This window comes from Strongylocentrotus purpuratus, unplaced genomic scaffold (genome assembly GCF_000002235.5).
Source record: "Strongylocentrotus purpuratus isolate Spur 01 unplaced genomic scaffold, Spur_5.0 spur5_scaffold_6, whole genome shotgun sequence".
Lineage (NCBI taxonomy): Eukaryota > Metazoa > Echinodermata > Echinoidea > Camarodonta > Strongylocentrotidae > Strongylocentrotus > Strongylocentrotus purpuratus.
In genome coordinates, this window is record NW_022145612.1 from 31,124,524 (window position 1) to 31,142,876 (window position 18,353).

General features: G+C 37.0%; 1 protein-coding gene across 3 annotated transcripts in view; it reads right to left on the reverse strand.

Annotated features, from left to right (window-relative positions):
• Nucleotides 1–428: 428 nt before the first annotated feature.
• LOC584889 (divergent protein kinase domain 2A) overlaps nucleotides 429–18,353 on the reverse strand; it is a 72,969-nt gene continuing 55,044 nt past the window's right edge. For all 3 annotated transcript variants that reach the window (XM_011663312.2, XM_011663310.2, XM_030973459.1), the window contains 2 exons: nucleotides 8,813–9,043; nucleotides 429–620 (listed from right to left, as the gene is read on the reverse strand). In XM_011663312.2, coding sequence (XP_011661614.1) covers nucleotides 439–620; nucleotides 8,813–9,043 — 413 coding nt within the window. In that variant the 3' untranslated portion in view covers nucleotides 429–438. The remainder of the gene's footprint in view (nucleotides 621–8,812; nucleotides 9,044–18,353) is intronic.

Here is an 18,353-nt window from a genome sequence, read left to right on the forward strand (position 1 = left end):
GAAAGAGAAACCCCTCTGCAAAATACGAAGGAGGCTTTGAAGATCCCTGGCAGAGCACATCCTCCTACCAAGTACCAGGCTGGCAATGAAAGACACAGCGCTTGGAGAGCATCATCTAAGAAAGATAACCAACAGTCTTTTTCAAGACTATACCAACAGTCCTTTTCAGGACTACAAACCCTCAAGAAAAATTACCGAGAGTCCTTTTCAGGACTCCTCAATCCTCCCTCTCTCTCACATGGTGCACCCGCAAGCCTACTGTATATCATCTTAGATGTTGTCATAGCGATGTCCTGGCAGCAGCATCCTTGTAGGAGAATCATGACTGGATGATATGGAGAAGGCGTTTGATGATTTGAGAACTCTAACAGAGCGCATCGTCCTACCAGACTAGCAAATGAAAGACACAGCACTTGGAAAGCATCATCTTAGATGTTGTCATAGCGATGTTCTGTCAGCAGCGTCCTTGTAGGAGAAGCCTCTCTGGATAATAGTTAGAAGGCGTTTGAGAACCCTGACAGAGTGCATCCTTCTTCCAGGCTGGCCTTCAAAGACACACTCATAGAGCAGTTCAGAGAGCACGGAATCTACCTCATAGGGAGCATCATGAAGCATACCACCTGCGAGATAAGATAAAGAAAGGAAGATGGCATCATTAAATGGATGGCTCCACCCTGTGTATGTTCAAGACTAGACTAGACAATGGATTGTTGACATAAAAAAGTGGAAACTTATCTCCTCTTTGTAAACAAAGATAAATTTCTCACATCACATCTTTGAAGTCTGCTTACAGTGTTGCTACTTGATGGGTATGTCATTCGCTTCATATAAATGACCAAGTCAAAATAATTTGCTTTTCCTTCTGGTTTTCAAATAAATGGAGGCCTTCTGTACTTTTAACAGAATGGAATGCCAGACATACAAGATGCCCCTTTGGCCTTTAAGTCTTTTAAATTTTTGGAGAAGATATCATTATTATTCTCTCTTTTTCAGGCAAAGCATGTTTTTGTCTGATCTTTGATACTAAGCAACTTGACATTCTGTTCCCCCAAGATGTGTTATGGAAAGACATTTATAGATTTACACATTATCCACTTACATTGAGGTAATTCAATAAATTACTTCAAATTATGGAAACTCTCTGCGATACAAACATTTCTTTGATCAATGGAGCAAGCACTATTTTTTACACTAATGAACAACTTATGGAAATGCCATTTGAGGATGTGGTTTATGGACAGGGAAAACTACGGCCAAGAATGAAAAAGAGAGAAAATAGGGAGAAAAAAACAATCAAAAAAGGGGGAGCATGAGATAGAGAGAGAGAGAGAGAGCAGGGAAGATGGGGGATAGATAAATATAGAGAGTGGGAGAGGGAGAGTGACAGACAGACAGACAGGCAGACAGACAAACTAATACTATAGACAGACTGCTAAAGAGAAATGTGGGAGAAAATTGCCGCGATGAAAACAAGTGGGAGTATGACTGTGAGTTTATTGGAATAACTACAAAATTAAAGACAGAAATATGGACAGTACCTTCCAAACATAAACCAATACAAAACCAATGCAGATGGACAAAGACAGGAGAGATTTAATACCATGCAATATACATCAAAAATATCTTCATCCCAACATGTACAAAACGAGTGAGCCTGAACAGAATGTTTGGGAAACAGGAATCGGAAGGATTTAAGGAAAATTGAGTTGGTTTTGGAGGAAATCTCATTCTTGTCAAAATAAGTCAGCATTATTCCTAAATCAGTGAATACTTCCTCTTCTAGTTCAAGGTTAGAGCCGATGTTTAGATCCCAGTGGTGTTGTGAAACTCAGCTCTTAAACATGGCATCAATCATCTTATTCTCAGATGAGGAGGATGCAGACACCGGATAGATTGTTAGGGGTGGGATGGGGGTGTTATAGGAACCAGATAAATTGTTATAAAGAGGATGGAGTGAGATGGGAGAACAGCAACCAAGAGAGATTGTGAGAGGTTGGAGTGGGATGAGAGAGAACATGAGAATCAGATAGATTGTTAGGTTTGGGGTGGGGTGTTATAAGAACCAGATAAATTGTTATAACAGGATGGGGTGGGATGGGAGAACAGCAACCAAGAGAGATTGTGAGAGGTTGGAGTGGGATGAGAGAGAACATGAGAATCAGATAGATTGTCAGGGGTAGGGAGGGATGAGGGGGGGGGGGTGTAAGAATCTGATTGATTGTTAGGGGTGGGATGGGGTGGGGTGAGGTGAGGGGATACAGGAATTAGATCAACTTTTAGGGTGGGGAGGGGTGAGACCATAACAGCACCAGAAAGCTAGGGGTGGGGTAGGAGGATGAAGCAACCAGGTAGACTATTACAGTTGGAGTGGGATGGAAAGATATAATTATGGACTAGATAGAATGTTACAGGTGGGGTGGGAGAGGAGGATATGGCAACCAGATAAGATAGGAGAGACTATATTTTGTGGATGGGGTATGATCAATATTATCATCATCCCGGGACGATTTACATATCACTCATCTCTGAGTACGAGATGGAAAGGAAATGTTCTCCTCTTGAGAAAACACCAAGTGTTGGTTCAGAGAATGAAAATGGTGTCTCGATCAGGGTGAAGGAATGGTTTCACCTAGATTTGTTGATCAAAGAGATTTATTGTTTGAGGATATACACCTTGAAATATTTATGAAATGCTTCCTTATCTTTGAGGAGAAAATTGAAACTTTATCGTCATGAAGGTTTCACATTCTTTCAAAATACATATAAAGGAAAACAAATCTTTTGTCTTTCTCTTGCACTTTAAAAGCCCCACTCTTTTTCTAAACTTTGTCTATAATCCCTTTACGTCTAAAAAAAATATATCAAATTTGATGTCATCGAAGTGGACAATTAATCAATCTTTGATGGAAGTATATACAAGAGTACACAGCCTATCATCCTTGACCATGAAACATCTGGTCAGAACGTGCTTAAATTCACTGGGCCTTATTTACACACCGTCAACTCTTAATAGTTTGAGGTCAGATTGATTCAACTATTGGCAGGGGACCTAAGGGAGATGTCTCAACTATCACGATGTTTGTGGATTAAAAAGAAATTAAAGTGGCCCTCGTTGTGCCAGTATTAAGCTAGTAGGTAAGAGGTATCTCACGGAGCAGCGAATGTAGCAAATTTGGGTTTTGCCAGGGTTCGTAAAAGGTTGCAAAAGTTTTGTAAAGGATTGCAAGAAAGTTTGCAAACAGTTTTCATTGTCGCAATTCATTTTTCCACAAATAGTTGCAAGCGTTAGCAAAACAGTCGCAAGCCTTTGCAAACGGTTGTAAGACGGTGTCGCTTCAGTTCTTTTTGATTCGCCAATGCTAGCTACCACGTTACCATATGGTTGCTATATAAAATCGACCCGTTGAGTACCAGGAGTTAGCAAAAGGTCCCAAACATTCACAAATAGTGGCAAAGGATTGGCAAATAGTTGCTAATCTTCGCAAAACCTGTCGCTAACATTTGCTCAAATGATGCCTATTGTTGCTAAACATTGCTAAAATTGCTAAATGTCGTAAATATTCCCTGTCCCTGATTTTCGCCAACATTCATCAGAAAAGTTGGCAAATCCAAATTTGCAACGTTTGTAAGCATTCGCCGCCCAGTGAGATACCCCCCTTTAAAAATGAATTGTAAAAGTCATCAAATGCAGAACAGACAAATAGATGCTCCATTATTAAAGAAATAATCTATTTTTAAAGAAATAAACAACATTCTATGCATCTTCCTCATCTTTTATGTTGGAGACTGATTGTTAATTTGTGTAAATTTGCCTATGATTTTTGGTACTGAAGCTAGCATTTCTCTAAATAATATCCTTCGTTCTCCTTTGTTAAATCATGTCTACGTATTTTTCCTACTGATTGTGAAGCTGCTACTTTCAATTCTAAGAACCAAACCAAATCAAACCCTCTAAGCCTAGCCTTCATCCACATTACTCAACACCATAACAAGTGTAGCTTCCGCTACTTCTACCCTTCCTTTTCCCATTTAACATTTCATGTACAATCTAAGGAGTGATCCACAATTTTGACCAAATATCAAGTTCTGCATCCTGGATTATGAGATGTTGATCCTCAGCTGTGTCTGAGATGATGGAATAGGAAAATGGAAGCAGATTTTCACTTGTTTTCTTATCATTATGGTAGGATCAGAGAGAGCACAGCAGTCTGGATACTAGTCTGAAATTCTTCCTCAACAATCTTCAAAATTTAGACTATTGTGATTGTAATTTGATACATGAAAAATCAATTTTTCATTTTTGATGGAATTTTATTTTTTCTCTACAATTTGTTTCTTCTTTTGAATCATCCTCAAGCCCGTTGTAAACCTTTATTTATTCACATGTCTTGAATAATTTGCCAAAGTTCTGTTTCCATTTCTCTCACTATTACAATGTTAAGATTTTGACAAACATGAACTAAAGGTCTAAACAATCAAATTAAAATGTGCCTCCACTAACATGGATCGAGTTGTTTTCATCTAGTTGAATGATTGAATAACCGATAAATAATTTGATAAAGTTCTGTTTATATTTCTCTCACTATTTCAGCGTTAAGATTTTGATAAACATGAACTAAAGGTCTACAAAAACAATCAAATTAAACTGTGCCTCCAACATGGATCAAGTTGTTTTCATCTACTTGAATGATTGAATAACTGATATATTCAGTATCTTTTGAATGAATGATATTACTTGCAGCAAAGAATAAACATCTCATGGAATTCTAAAACGTGCATGGCTTATCTGCAACAACACAGAGGTCCTAAAAGCTTGCGAATGATAAAGGAGGTCTGAGGCCAATGTGCTGTTCACCTTATCAACTGTCAATGATTCACATGCTCTGGTAAAGACTAAGAATATACGGATTTACGACATGACAAATGAAGAGAACTTTCACACCCAGCTGGCATTGACATGACTAATAGCTGTCTAAATGGGAAGGAATATATCTCAATGGTATAAATCAATTGGCGTCAATGTCTGTAACCAGCCTTTCCTCTATGATACTCTGGGGTAGACAGCCTGATGCCTGGAAGAGTTGCCACAGAAACCAAATATGTATTCACGCCTCGGCACAGAAACAAGATAACCTCAGAGCTAATGTACCAATCACCAAAACATGTTTTTCTCTTGATGTTAAATGTTGCCTATACTGTATTCAAAATATGAGCTTCCAAATTACTCCTACAGGAATGAGACAGAGAAATTCCCCAAAAGGAGGAAGATAAATGGGGGTCTGCGGGCATCGCCACTGGCGAGGGCTATAGGAAACTTTAGAATATATTCAATTAAAGGACATGTTTTCCTTGCATTTAAATTCTAAATTGGAGAGACATTTGTTACCCCATCTTGCTTAAAGGGACTCTGTAAGTGTAACATTGTTCAGATGAGAAATTTTGTATTTTATTTTATTTTTTAATAACAGATTGTGTGTTGAGTATGGTAGACTATAGTTGACACCAACATAAGTGTTCGCAAAGAAAAGGGCACACTTGGAACCTAAGTCGGTTCTGTATGCTGCGTTTTATGTTATCTATTATTTTGTTCTTGGTTCACTTGAATATTGACATGATGAGGGAAATAATGCACTTTAAAACAGACTTCAATTTGGCAATGAGGAAATGTAGCTCCATCAAAAAATGACCCATGAAACCAGTCTTGTTTCACTTCATCAACGAGAGCCAGAAGAACATTAATTCATTTATTTAAGATGTAGCCAAAGTCTTTATGGCTCTCCGCAGACAATATAAAATTTATGATGCCTTGCCTCAGGGCTATAAACCCCAAAGTCCATCTCTTCTTGATGGGATATTTGCTTCAAGAAATTTGACGAACAAACAAAATCATTATTGCGCAAACACTTAAATATTTGCTACAGGAAATAGAAACTGTTATTTAGAACAGGAGGCAAAGATTAAATCTTGATTTCCTTGCAAATAGTGATTCATAAAGACCTCCTTCACTTTCCATGTCCATGTTTGATTATCCCAAAAAGGTATTGCTGTGCATAATTGAAAGCCACTTTGGGATCACAGAAGAATAAACATATTTGTTCTTCATTGTTATAACACTTCTGATAATAGTAATTCAAACACCGGGAAAATAAGAAAGACCAGCAAAGGTAGTCCACACAAAGTGGGAGATGGAGAACTATATAGAAGCAGCAGCAACAGAAGTTGAAGCAGTTGGACCGAAAATGACGATGCAACATTTGTGTAACAATATTCATAGGGTAGTGAAATAATATCATTTGTACCCGTGGTTGAAACAAGTCTTACTAAAAATGAAAACATATGCCTATCTACCTCCTTTTGATCACAACTTCTATTCTCCACACAGAATTGCAATGTTAGATTTAGTACAAGGAGTGAAGGCAAATAATATATAAAAACAAATAAACATCCCCTCCCCTAAACCATTTGTTCTTGTACTTGTGTATCCTAATACTCTATCAGAATATATTCATCCACAAATCACCCACTTTCATTTATATTTGAAAATGAAAAGGAGAAGCTTCGAAAGTACCTGAAAAGGAAAGAGTCCTATTTAATTATATTGGGTCAAAATCTTTCACTACAAATAAGCAATGTTTGCAGGGCACACTTTGTACAATAGTTGGCATGGTAACAAGCGATTTCTTTGGAGTGATTTACGACACAATTTCAACAGTTTGAAAGAAAAAGAAGGGAAAGTTACAGACAAAAGGGAAACATAAAAATGAAGACTGTGCCCTAAAACCACAGACGAATTCGGAAAGGAAAAGGAACTTCTACCACAAAGCTATATTTTTGACATAGTGACAGATGGCATTTAAAAATATCACCAAGGTAACATGCGGTTAGAAACACTTTAAAAGTCACTTCGCTCCGGGTTATTAAATTCTTTCAAGGAATTAATGGTTAATACCGTGATAAAGCCGACTAGAATCAGGTCAAAGCTGTAAGATTATCTCAGGTCTCTAAAAACATGCGCTAAAATGTTCTAGAAAATACTTGTCAACAGCAGGATTATTCTCCTATTCCAATATCTCTGACACCTTAGGGTAAATAACCTACAAAACTCTTAAAATTGAATGCCAGGGTCTCTTTCACTTTGAATTACATTTAATTCAAAGCTATGACAAGAATAGTGTGCACATGAAAAATACATTTTCTTATACCTCTTCTCCACCTCTTTGATCATAAATTTCATATTTTTTTGGTCTTTATCTCTTGCTATTTCTCTCTATGTCTCTCTATATATCTCACTGTTTCATTATACTATAATTCCCTGTGGGTATTGCATGTGTATTCAATTTATGCATTGGGTTAGACTGTGCAACTTGGGAATTGTAAATTTCAGAAATTCATGTTCTAGAATGTCACAAATTGGGCTAACTGGTGTGAGATGCTTATTATTAGTTGTGAAATTTCGCTTGCTCCACTTTCTAGCGACTGAAGCGAGTTTGAATCACTATAGAGAAGTATGTTTTATGTTTCTGATAAAATTTAGTAGGGAAGTATCTAACTGAAATATGATTCCTCCAATTAAGTATTTTTCATAAGCTTGGGGAAGAAAATGTACATGCCTTTGAAAAAAGGGAATAATTATAGGCCTATATGTTTGACTCAACTTTGAATCACGTTTTGAGCTTTCTACCGATAAAAGCATGTTCACCAGATTGAATCCTCTTGCATACCTGATCATCCCCTCAGGGTCTTACCCAAATCCCATACACATTTTCATCTTTAATGCTATCTTTTCACACATTTCCTTGTCTTCTCTTGTCCTAGGCAACCTGTGTGGGTGTCCTTTTTATCCAAACCATCCCCTGTAGAACCAAGGAATGACTGGTTTACAAGTAATACCCTACAAAAATCTTATTTTTAAGAACCAAAAGTGCATGTGCCATTTTTGATAATGCCACATGCTTTGTTTGAAGGAAAATGAAAACCAGATGACCTATTGTGTTTATGACAACCGGCTATTACTGCATTAGGATGTTCTGAAATAGAAAGGAAAAGGAAATGAGAACCCAGATTTTCACTCGGCACTGCATTTTTGTGCCATCGAGCTTAGGTCTACTTTGACTCTGTCAGTCCATATAATCTGTTTGATGAAAGAAGTTGGATATTTCATCCCCAAAACCACTAAACTTAAAGGCGAACTGTAGCAATGTTTTGGAGTGTTTTGGGGGTATATTTTATGTTTAAACATGACACTTGGAGAAGTCTATGTATATAGGCCTAATTGTTATAATCATTCAAATCAATGTTTACTTCAGACACCAATTTGAGATGAAACAATTATATTTAGAACATTTCTGCAAAAGAAAGAATATTCTTCAATTTGAACCTTTGTATTATTGCACTATGGGGAACCTCACTCTCTGTATCAGAGAAATTTGTTGTTAACCAAAATTGATTCATTGTGTCATTTGTTACCATTTTGTTGGAAACTAATATAGTTCAAAAAGGAAATTCTCAATGAACAGATTTTCACAAACCTGTGAGAAGTGTTCCTATGTCATAGAAGGTTATCAGAACAGGTACAACAAAGTTTAAATCCTATCTGCACTAGTTTGGCCAGGGGGATTAGACCTCCCTGCAAGGTCACTGACAGGTGGTTATCTCATTGAAACAGCTCTCAATTAACATAAGAACAAGGGGACCATGGGGGACCACTTAGGTATTGTTTGTGCTATATAGAGGGCGCAGGTAGCTATAAGTAGTGCAGTGGGGCTCTAAAAGATTTAATTTTTGTAACTTTAAGAAAGATGGCATCACAAACCTGGATGATGCTTCCTGGGAGTATCCAGAGGCTGGAAGAACCGTTCATATTTAGTTGTCATGAGGTCAGAGAGTAGAGAATGGCAAGCCATCATATACATGAGTTCAACATGTCTTGGGACTTCTCTACAGTGAGTATCCGGTTCCGTCTGCAGCTGCTTCACAAATGTGTTCAGGCAATCTTCGTTACAAAGCTCTGTGCGGTTGTTCAGATGCGGGTTCATGTCAGGTGCTGAAAAGAGAAAAAAATATCTGGAAAATCAGTAAACAAATACAAGACACAAGATTCGATAGATTTTGCCACTTTTTGATGACTTCCTTGGGACATATATATTTCTGGCTGTTTTTTTCTTATCTGAGGTGTTTGGGCAGAAAAGGTGATGGGTCAAATGGATAATATCATAAAGGAAAGGAATTTTGCTGACTTGAAAAGTGAATCAACCAGTACTTGAGCCTAATGCCTTTCTCCTGAATTTGTACAGAACTGATCATTTATGTGAAAACTGAACAACTTGTTCATATTAGGCCTTACCTATTTGCATAATTCATGCTATATATATATAAAGTCATAAAACCTGAATGTTCTGAAGTTTATTGTTTTAAAAAAGGGCAACCAAATAGCTTAAAGAGAAGGTTGAGTTCCGGGAAGAGGTGAAACAAAATTTGTGAGCGTTATCATATTCTTATTATGCAAGTGTGGAAGAACATCAGATATGACATGTTCCCTGAAAAGCATGGCTCTTCAAATGCCTTTATATTCTAAATATGTCATGTAACTCGTAAAACTCGGGGGGGGAGGGGGGGGGGGTAGGTTTTTTACGCCATGTGTTTGTGTAGTCCCATAAACATCTTTCTGTGTACAGTGTTTGTAACTTTACCAAGACTTGGCCAAATTTCTTATCATTTTGATGATTCCAGAACCTTGCAATACACACAAATTCTTATATGCTAGATGATCAATCTTTTCTGGTCGATTTCACACCGTTTCTTTTACAATGCAAGCACATGACCAGAACTCAACTTCATCTTTAAACCTTAGTGACATCCTTACCTATGTATTTATATAACCTTTCATTTGATGTCTGTATGACAATTTTTCAAGCAAATCTATGATTTCAAAAATACTGAGAAAGATTAAGCTAGCTATTGGTAATGGAAGTGTGAAAGATATATGGGTTTCATCAGGTAAATCCAACCCACATTAAGAACTACTTATCTGTATACCGGTACACCTAAATGTATAGTGGAGCCACGACCCATCATTACCTCATTATCCAGCTCAACAAACGTTGAGTAATACATCATCTAACCTCTTCAGTCTGTCATTACTACTGACATGGTGATTAATACATGTCCTTGCACACCAGATTAAATTCACATCACATCATATAGAATAATAGAACTACCTTTTACCCCTATCAACATCTTACATTTCAATCTCTCTTAATTCTACCCCTTAAAACCCAGACCAAGCCCTAAGCCCCTTGCTTCATTTTCTTCTTCTTTTTTTCTTCTTCTTTTGAAACTATGCTATGTAACCGACTGAAAATTCAATGAGAAAACATAGCAGCTAGTCAAGGCAATGTGGACTGTCTGTAGAGAGACTGACAGATACCCATATACAATATTGATTTTTTGCTTGAATGATATTTACTTATTGAATAGAGAGAATAAACCTACAAAATCAATCATATATCCATATTTCTGAAATTACATTGATGACAAACTAGAATTTTAGAGAAGTTATAATTCTTGTAATATGCCATGCTATACCTTGTCAGTACTAAGAGAACCAGGGGAGAGCAAAGAGAGGGACACGGAGACAGAGACAGACAGAGAAAGAGAGAGAGAGACAGAGAGAGAGAAAGAGAGAGAGAGAGAGAGAGAGAGAGAGAGAGAGATGCAGACAGATAGAGACAAAACAAAGACCAAGAGGAAAATGAAAAAGAAGTTGTAGAAGGAAATGAATTAGATGCTACTGTGAACACTAATCTTCTATAAGATTCTACTCTCATGCACCTCATCAATTGTTTTTTTCTTCTCTCAAGGACCTTTAATTCATCCTGGGAAAGATTGATGTCTAGTTTTGATCATTCTGATTAAAGATTTTGAACAAAACCTGAACTAAAACCACAACAAAACTGTGTCTGAGAACTCTAAGTGTAGATTGATGAATGTATTTTCCAGCCCTGACAGATCTGTAATATTAAACCAGTCAGCCCACTCATAACATTCATTGCCATAGTGATCAGCTTTTGATTCAAAGTCTATTAATTTCCTTCCTCGAGTTCAAGTTTAGCAAAGACATTTGGCCTCACCATCAAGAGAAATGTGATAGGTTATGGTAATGTTCTAGACAAAATGCATTACATTCATGGACAGACATATGGAGAGGGAAACATGTCCCAATTCAGAGAGGGAGGGAGGGAGATATATATATATATATATATAGAGAGAGAGAGAGAGAGATAGATAGAGAGAGAGAGAGAGAGAGAGAGAGAGTGGGGGAGAGACAGACAGACATTATTTATTACATTCATGGTCAAAAATATGGAGAGGGAAACATGTCCCAGTTCAGAGAGAGAGAGAGAGAGAGAGAGAGTTAGACATTATTACATTGATGGACAGAAATATGCAGAGTAAAATATGTCCAGATTCAGGAAGAGAGAGAAAGAGAGAGTGGGGGATATAACTATATATAGGAGGGGTTTCAACTGATGACAAAGAAAACATGTACGGTAATAAGACTGGAAATGAGAGAAAAATTATAACATCATGAATGACTTTTATCGAATCCAAACAGCAATGTGAGTCACAGAGTTTGGATGAAAATGAGATTAACTTTTCTGGCTCATATTATCCATGGAGGATTGACTGCAACAAGATTTACAATATTGATGATGATTTGGCATAATTCACTCATCTAACACTCTTCTTTTTTATAAGTAATTTATATCTCTGCATAGGGGAGTACTACATCAAGTTCAAGTTCAAGTTCAGTTTATTCAATTCCAATAAAATATACAAAACAGAATACAATCATGATAGAATAAGAGTATAAGTCGATCAATAATACAAAATGAGGTAAAATTATAAAACTATAAAGTGATACATCAGATAACAACATATCATTCAGTATAATTAAATAATCAAACAGAGAGAGAGAGAGAGAGAGAGAGAGAGAGAGAGAGAGATCTATGAAGTCTAAAACTTTTAGGCATTGCTGAGGGATGACACATTTTGAAGTCTGCCCTTTGAGAGCAAATATGATTCTCCATAGCTCGTACTATCATGTGAAATAAAGAAAACGCTTCTTTGAACATGTACTGCTAAAGATTGATTTAAAGCAAGAAAGTGTGTCTTTTGAATTAGCACGCTGATAAAGTAATTAAAGTCTGAGATTTCCATGAGCTCAATGCTTTCCCTTGTGCGAGGTTGTGCGAGGTTGTGCGAGGTTCTGCCCGTAAGGCGAGTCCTCCACCTTAATATAGTCGAATCTGCAGACACAAATTGGGCTCAAATCATACCGGTATCCTAGATATTTCAGCTTCAGTCGGGAAAACATCTTGCAAGAAGATTTCCTTCGTGAGAGAGAAGTAAACACTAAATAGAGTGCATTATAAGCACGCATTAAAACCACAGGAAATGCATCATGAAAGAGTGGGCCTCGCTGGATAAAAAACTTTAAATCTTTCTCAGCAAAATAATTGATTTGTTCTCTTTACAGTAAGCCCTCTTCTAATCAATATGGAACATATGAGCCAAAGGAGGCTTTAAAACGTCCCTGCATGTTCGTATGATATTTATATACACAGGAAACATCGAGATACGTGGCTTAACCATCAGCTACACGTACAGTATATTGATAAATTCATTCGCATTCTGCTCATACATTATCGTGGACTTTTAATTGAGATTTAGCCTCAGTGCCATTACTGAACAGCATGAGTTGAATTATTGAATATGATTCATGACCTAGCTGTAGCACATGATTTGACTTCTTTCTAAATTATCAGCGACGAGAGCTTATCATTTAATCTCCTCTCCTCACTTCCAAATATACTTCACCTAGGGCCAAAGCGGTGAGAAATGATTAGACCAGCTTCGTAATGAAATCAAATTTAATGAGATGCTATTTCCAATTTTCCATAGAGTTCCCCTCCCCCCTTCCTGCATCCTAACCCCATACCCCTTCAATACTATCTTGATTAGCAGTGCCTCGTTACAAATTATTTCATTCATAAATAGTTGTATTTTAATAGTCAGAATGCAAATTGCATACAGTAATTGTTGCTAGGTAAGACAAACATCATGGCTTTTCCTACCTAACAACACAGCATTCATGTAATTCGCATTCTGACTATATACTGCAATACAATTATTCCTAACAGGTGAATGGAATCATTGTAGTTGGGCACTTAAAGCTAAAGACCAGTATTGGAAATGCCCCAATTTCAAAAAATGAAATGGAAGCTCTTATTACCAATCATGTGAAAGAATATGTTTTGAATATTACATGATGATAAAAATTTTGACGGAAAACCGCCTACTAATTGATATATTTGGTAAATTAGTGTATCTCTTGCCTGTTGAGAGATATGAAATGCATGTGTCAAGCACGTGTGTGTAGTCCCATATACATCTTTCTGTGTACAGTGCTTCTAACTTTATGAAGACTTGGCCAAATTTCTTATCATTTTGATGATTCCAGAACCTTGCAGTACATCTATGCTAGATGATCAACCTTCGATCGATTTCACAACGTTTCTTTCACAATGCAATCGCATGACCATAACTGGTCTTTAGCTTTAACAAAGATTTGTGCATCAAATTTGATTACATTGTGAAAATAGCCTATTGCTTTCAATCACTTCATTTAAACCAAAAACCTCTTAACCTCAACTTGTAATGTAAAACACTCCATAAATTGGGGAAAGAAGGACATTAAATCCAGTAACTGTCAGTAATTTCAATACTGCTAACAAAATATTCTACTCTTTCCATGCAAATGACAGGAAGTTTATGGAGCCCATGTTCTAAATGACATTAGGATGGTTTGTTTTTAGGATGGTTTGTTTTTAGCCGACATCTAGTAGGTCTATGTGTCCTTAGATCAAAACAGACAGCTTTGTTTAGTCTGATATCAAGTCATGTCGCTGACCAAATGGACAGGTTGCTATGACCCAATTTCCTAAAGGAAATGAGCTCTCCTTATTAAGCCTGTCCTCATCAGCTCAAGTTTGCCAAATAAACCGCTATTTCAACTATCCTGATCGCAAATTATCCAGCTAATCTGCATCTTCATCAGCCCGCAGTTGCAATTAGTGGGATATTTGGTCGAGAAAATATCCAGAGAAATCTTGGTCTTGTTTCCAAAATATCACGCTATTTGGGGAAATAGCAGGCTAAGTTGCGCCCGTCCGAGCTAGTTTGTGATGAGTGCATCGGTCTGGTGAAGACGCTATCTCGAGCTTCGGGATAATATCCTGAGTCTGAAAGTAGCGGGTTATTTGGCAAACTCGAGCTGATGTAGACAGGCTTATTGGAGGAAGACACCATTCTAGCAAAGAGATACTCACAACAGTGATTAGTAAGATGATAACCTATTTAATTCTCTATTTTACAGTTTTAACAAAGCTGTCCCTATAAATTGAGAACTGCACTATCTGATGTTGAAGTGATTGAAGCAATCATCGACTGGTGAATGTAATAATATGAATCACACCTTTCTTTCCTGAACAGATTTCTGTCTACAAATAAGAGCTTAAACAAAACATAAAGACAATTTTATTGGAAAAAAATACCATACCCATACTGTCCAAACCACCAAAAGTAAATGTTTACCTTTAACATTTTACCTTTGAGTTTTACAGGTCAAGTAGTTGTGTTCCTAGCTGAGAGCTCGTTTGCACTTGATACCCCCTATAAACCAGTCAAGTCCAATAGCACTGTCCATGAGTCTCCAATTATAAGCAGGCAGACTTAAAGCAGCTGGGATAGGTAACACCTAACTAACCCTGAAGATAGATCACTAGCTGGGGACTCAATCTCAGGGTGATACTTTGCCAGGATTTACAATCAAATATATTCCCTGTTATTCCTTCATTTCCTGTACCTCACTGTGGGATCAGCATCATCATTTGACTAAAATGTGCCTCCATTAAGTGAAGTTTCTTGGTTCATTCCAAAACATCAATGCATTGATCTCTTCTCTCTGAATATCTCTTTACTTTTTACTCTAAGTCTTCTTTAAAAGGATATTTTAAAGTGAAAAAATAAATAATGACCTGTTGTTGTACTGTATACTCAGCTATTTCAGATGCAGGCTATATCTCTACATAAAATTTGGGAATATTCTAGGGCATTTAATTTTTTTTAAATACAACATGAAACACTGAGTAGTCTGCATTACAGCAATATTTGTGTAACTACATTATTCAAAAGACCAAAGCCAAATTGATAAGAAATAAAAAAAAATCCTTCTATACGTGGTTATCATTTCAGAAAATAACAACAGTCACTGCTGATCGCTTCACTTGTTACACTGAAAAATTAAAAAAATTTGATTCCGGAAGAAAATGTATCCAACTCTCCGATCTTACAACAACACACAAAAACGGAATAAATAAAGTCATTTGTCAGTACGCATGTAACAAACACCTCTATCAATACAGTTCATCTGTAAGCTCGAGCTATTACTAACAGATGACGGGCAGAGATTACGTTTGTTAAAACCATTCTTTATGTGTGAGACTGAAGCGTTGAAAACATGTTTTGATTTTTTTTCTGCTACTACTAGCCTAAAGAACTACCGGTAGATGTTTTCCAGATATTAAACTCCTTTCTGTTCTATAAAAAAATTCCCTAGGGCCAGTGTTCTATTATGATTTGAACCATAGAGAGCATAATGGTGCTTGAAGCGCCCCAGAGAGTTAGAATTGGGCTTATTTGAAGGGGTGAAATAAAGGTGACCTACAGAATGTGATAGTGATAAGAACTGCTTAGTAGTTTGTGTAATCCTATTCTCAAAGAATGCTAGATTAAAAAAAAAACATTTGAAATATCTCCACAGAATGTTCGTAGCTGCATTTCAACAATCAAACTTGCTAAGTGGTGTAAGAATGGTAAAAGAAGACCAAACAGCGAGCCTACGAGAGACAAAAACAAGATGAACTGGTTTCATGTAGATGCAAGATGAGTAGAACTACAATGACACCATTTCAAAGGAAGTCACCCCCCCCCCCTCTATTCTACCCGCCCCCTTTCCTCCATCTCCACCCCAACCCATGCAATACTGTCTAGATTAGCAGGTGACAAGGTGACAACTTATCAAGGAGTTTTCAGAAAGTTCCAATACTTGTAAAGTTTTTTTTAAATAAACACTTAGGCCATGGTTACATACTGACTAAATATTCTTGTGACCTTTTATTTATCCCACCTGCCCTTGTGTCCATGTTACAAATTACTTACAGCATAAACACTTCATTAGATACAGCTGCTTAGCCTTCAATCAAGACCTTGCTTTAAATCTCAAACTTCAATTGGTCCCTTGGATCCCATCAAGGCTCGGGAATGTACTTGAATTTCCGGCTGCCTTATAAATATGGTTACCACATGTCAAATTCGGGTATTTACACATTTAGAGGACAAACACTGAGGGCATTTGTTACTGACTGCTTCAAGTGTTTGGGTAAGATAGATAGTGTGGGGAAAAGTGATAAAACATTTAACTTATAGGCTGATAGACAAATGTTACAAATGTTTTAGATTTACTAGAAACTTTCAAAATACTAGAGTGACAAGGGAGGGAAAGAGAAAGTTATGTTTGTAATGAAAATGTTATGCTTGCGATCAAGAGAGGCTTTAGAAATAAGGAATCTTGAATATAGGCCATATATATGACCACAACAACAACAAAAGAAGACAAAGAAGAAGAAGAACGAGGAGGAAGAGGAGGAGGAGGAGAAGAAGAAGAAAAACGTATTCGCATTAATTGTTCAGGTACATGTATGGACTGTATCTAATAAATCCTACTTGTAAGTGAATACAAGGTAGAGTTTCCTTCAAAGTGTGAACTTATTATTATGAGTTATGACACACAGAGGAACATGGACAAATATGAAATATGGTTGAACACTGTTGGTCCGTTCCCACGGGAATCTGAGTCAGAGATTGAAGGTGTGTCCTTCTCTGAATCCTATCCAGGTGTATCCAAGCCTTAATGCCAAGAGACAGGGTCAAAACAAGATGACTTAGAACTTAGTCTAGGTCTGTTTTCATCAGCTCGAGATTGCCAAATATCCCGCTATTTGAACTATCCCAATCGCAAATTATCCAGTAAAATTTGCCTACAGTTGCAATTAGCCGGATATTTGGTCGAGATACATTAATCATCCCAAGATATCTTGGGCTAGTTTACAAAATACCCCGCTATTTGTCCGGTGCGCCTTCACCAGCCCGAATACTCGCACTATGCGCGAATGCTGAGCAAAATATCTTGAGCTAATCTCTCGATCTTGAGTTTCAAGTTTCGAGGTCAATCTCGAGCTGATGTAGACATGATTTGTAACTTCAGGATTATTTCCCAAATCAGAAATAGCGGGCTATTCAGCAATCTCGAGCTGATGAAAACAGACCTTCTGTGACACATTACCTGGGTCCCTCCAAGAACACTTGTCACAGGATTTATAGAATGGAGGTGTTACTCCCTTGTGTTCTTAAGTTGTGTCAGAAATCTTTAAGCGACACAAAAGTACCTCGCCTTGGCTTTCGTATACCTGGAACCCTTAATCAATGTCAGGAGTAAATCCAGTTTGCTCTTTGGGAGTGGTAACAGGTTAAACTACATACATATATGACCTCTCATGTAAATACAACCATATTTGTTTAACATATTACCTTGCTCTCAAAGTTTAAATATGCTACAAAACAGATTTATGAAACAGATTCCATTTACTTAAATACTTCCAAAACCATTATACAAAGCCATGATGACTGACCATGATATAGTTATTTGTTTCTGTCTATCTGTTGTTTTTTTTTTGTATGGGGGGTGGGGATTGAGGCCTTGAGGGGAACTTCATATCTAACTAATTATATTAATGTGTCCAGAAGAAATTCAAATCTCCGGATGATAGTTTTCTGTCTGGTAATGTCTCCTTGCTAATTTGTTTGCAATCAGAGCGCTAATGGACATCATGGATCTGAAATAAACATTGTGGTGATAAGATCCACTCCAAACTTCTCCAGCCAGACAGACAATGAGTGATTTCAAGTTTGGTGTTAGTGTTAGTGTTAGTGTTTAGAGCAGTCAAGAGCTCTTAAATCGAGCGGAGAATTTGCTGATGAAATTAAGAGCCCGATACCTATATCAAAATCGATAGTTTAACACCAGCCGTGACGTCACCACATACTTGATTTTACGACCATGATTTAAAATTAGTACATCAAAACTAAAGATATCATGAAAAGTACAGAATAAATTTACACCTATTTCTCTGGTCTTAGAAAATAACTTATTTTACACGAAAGAATATAGGAAT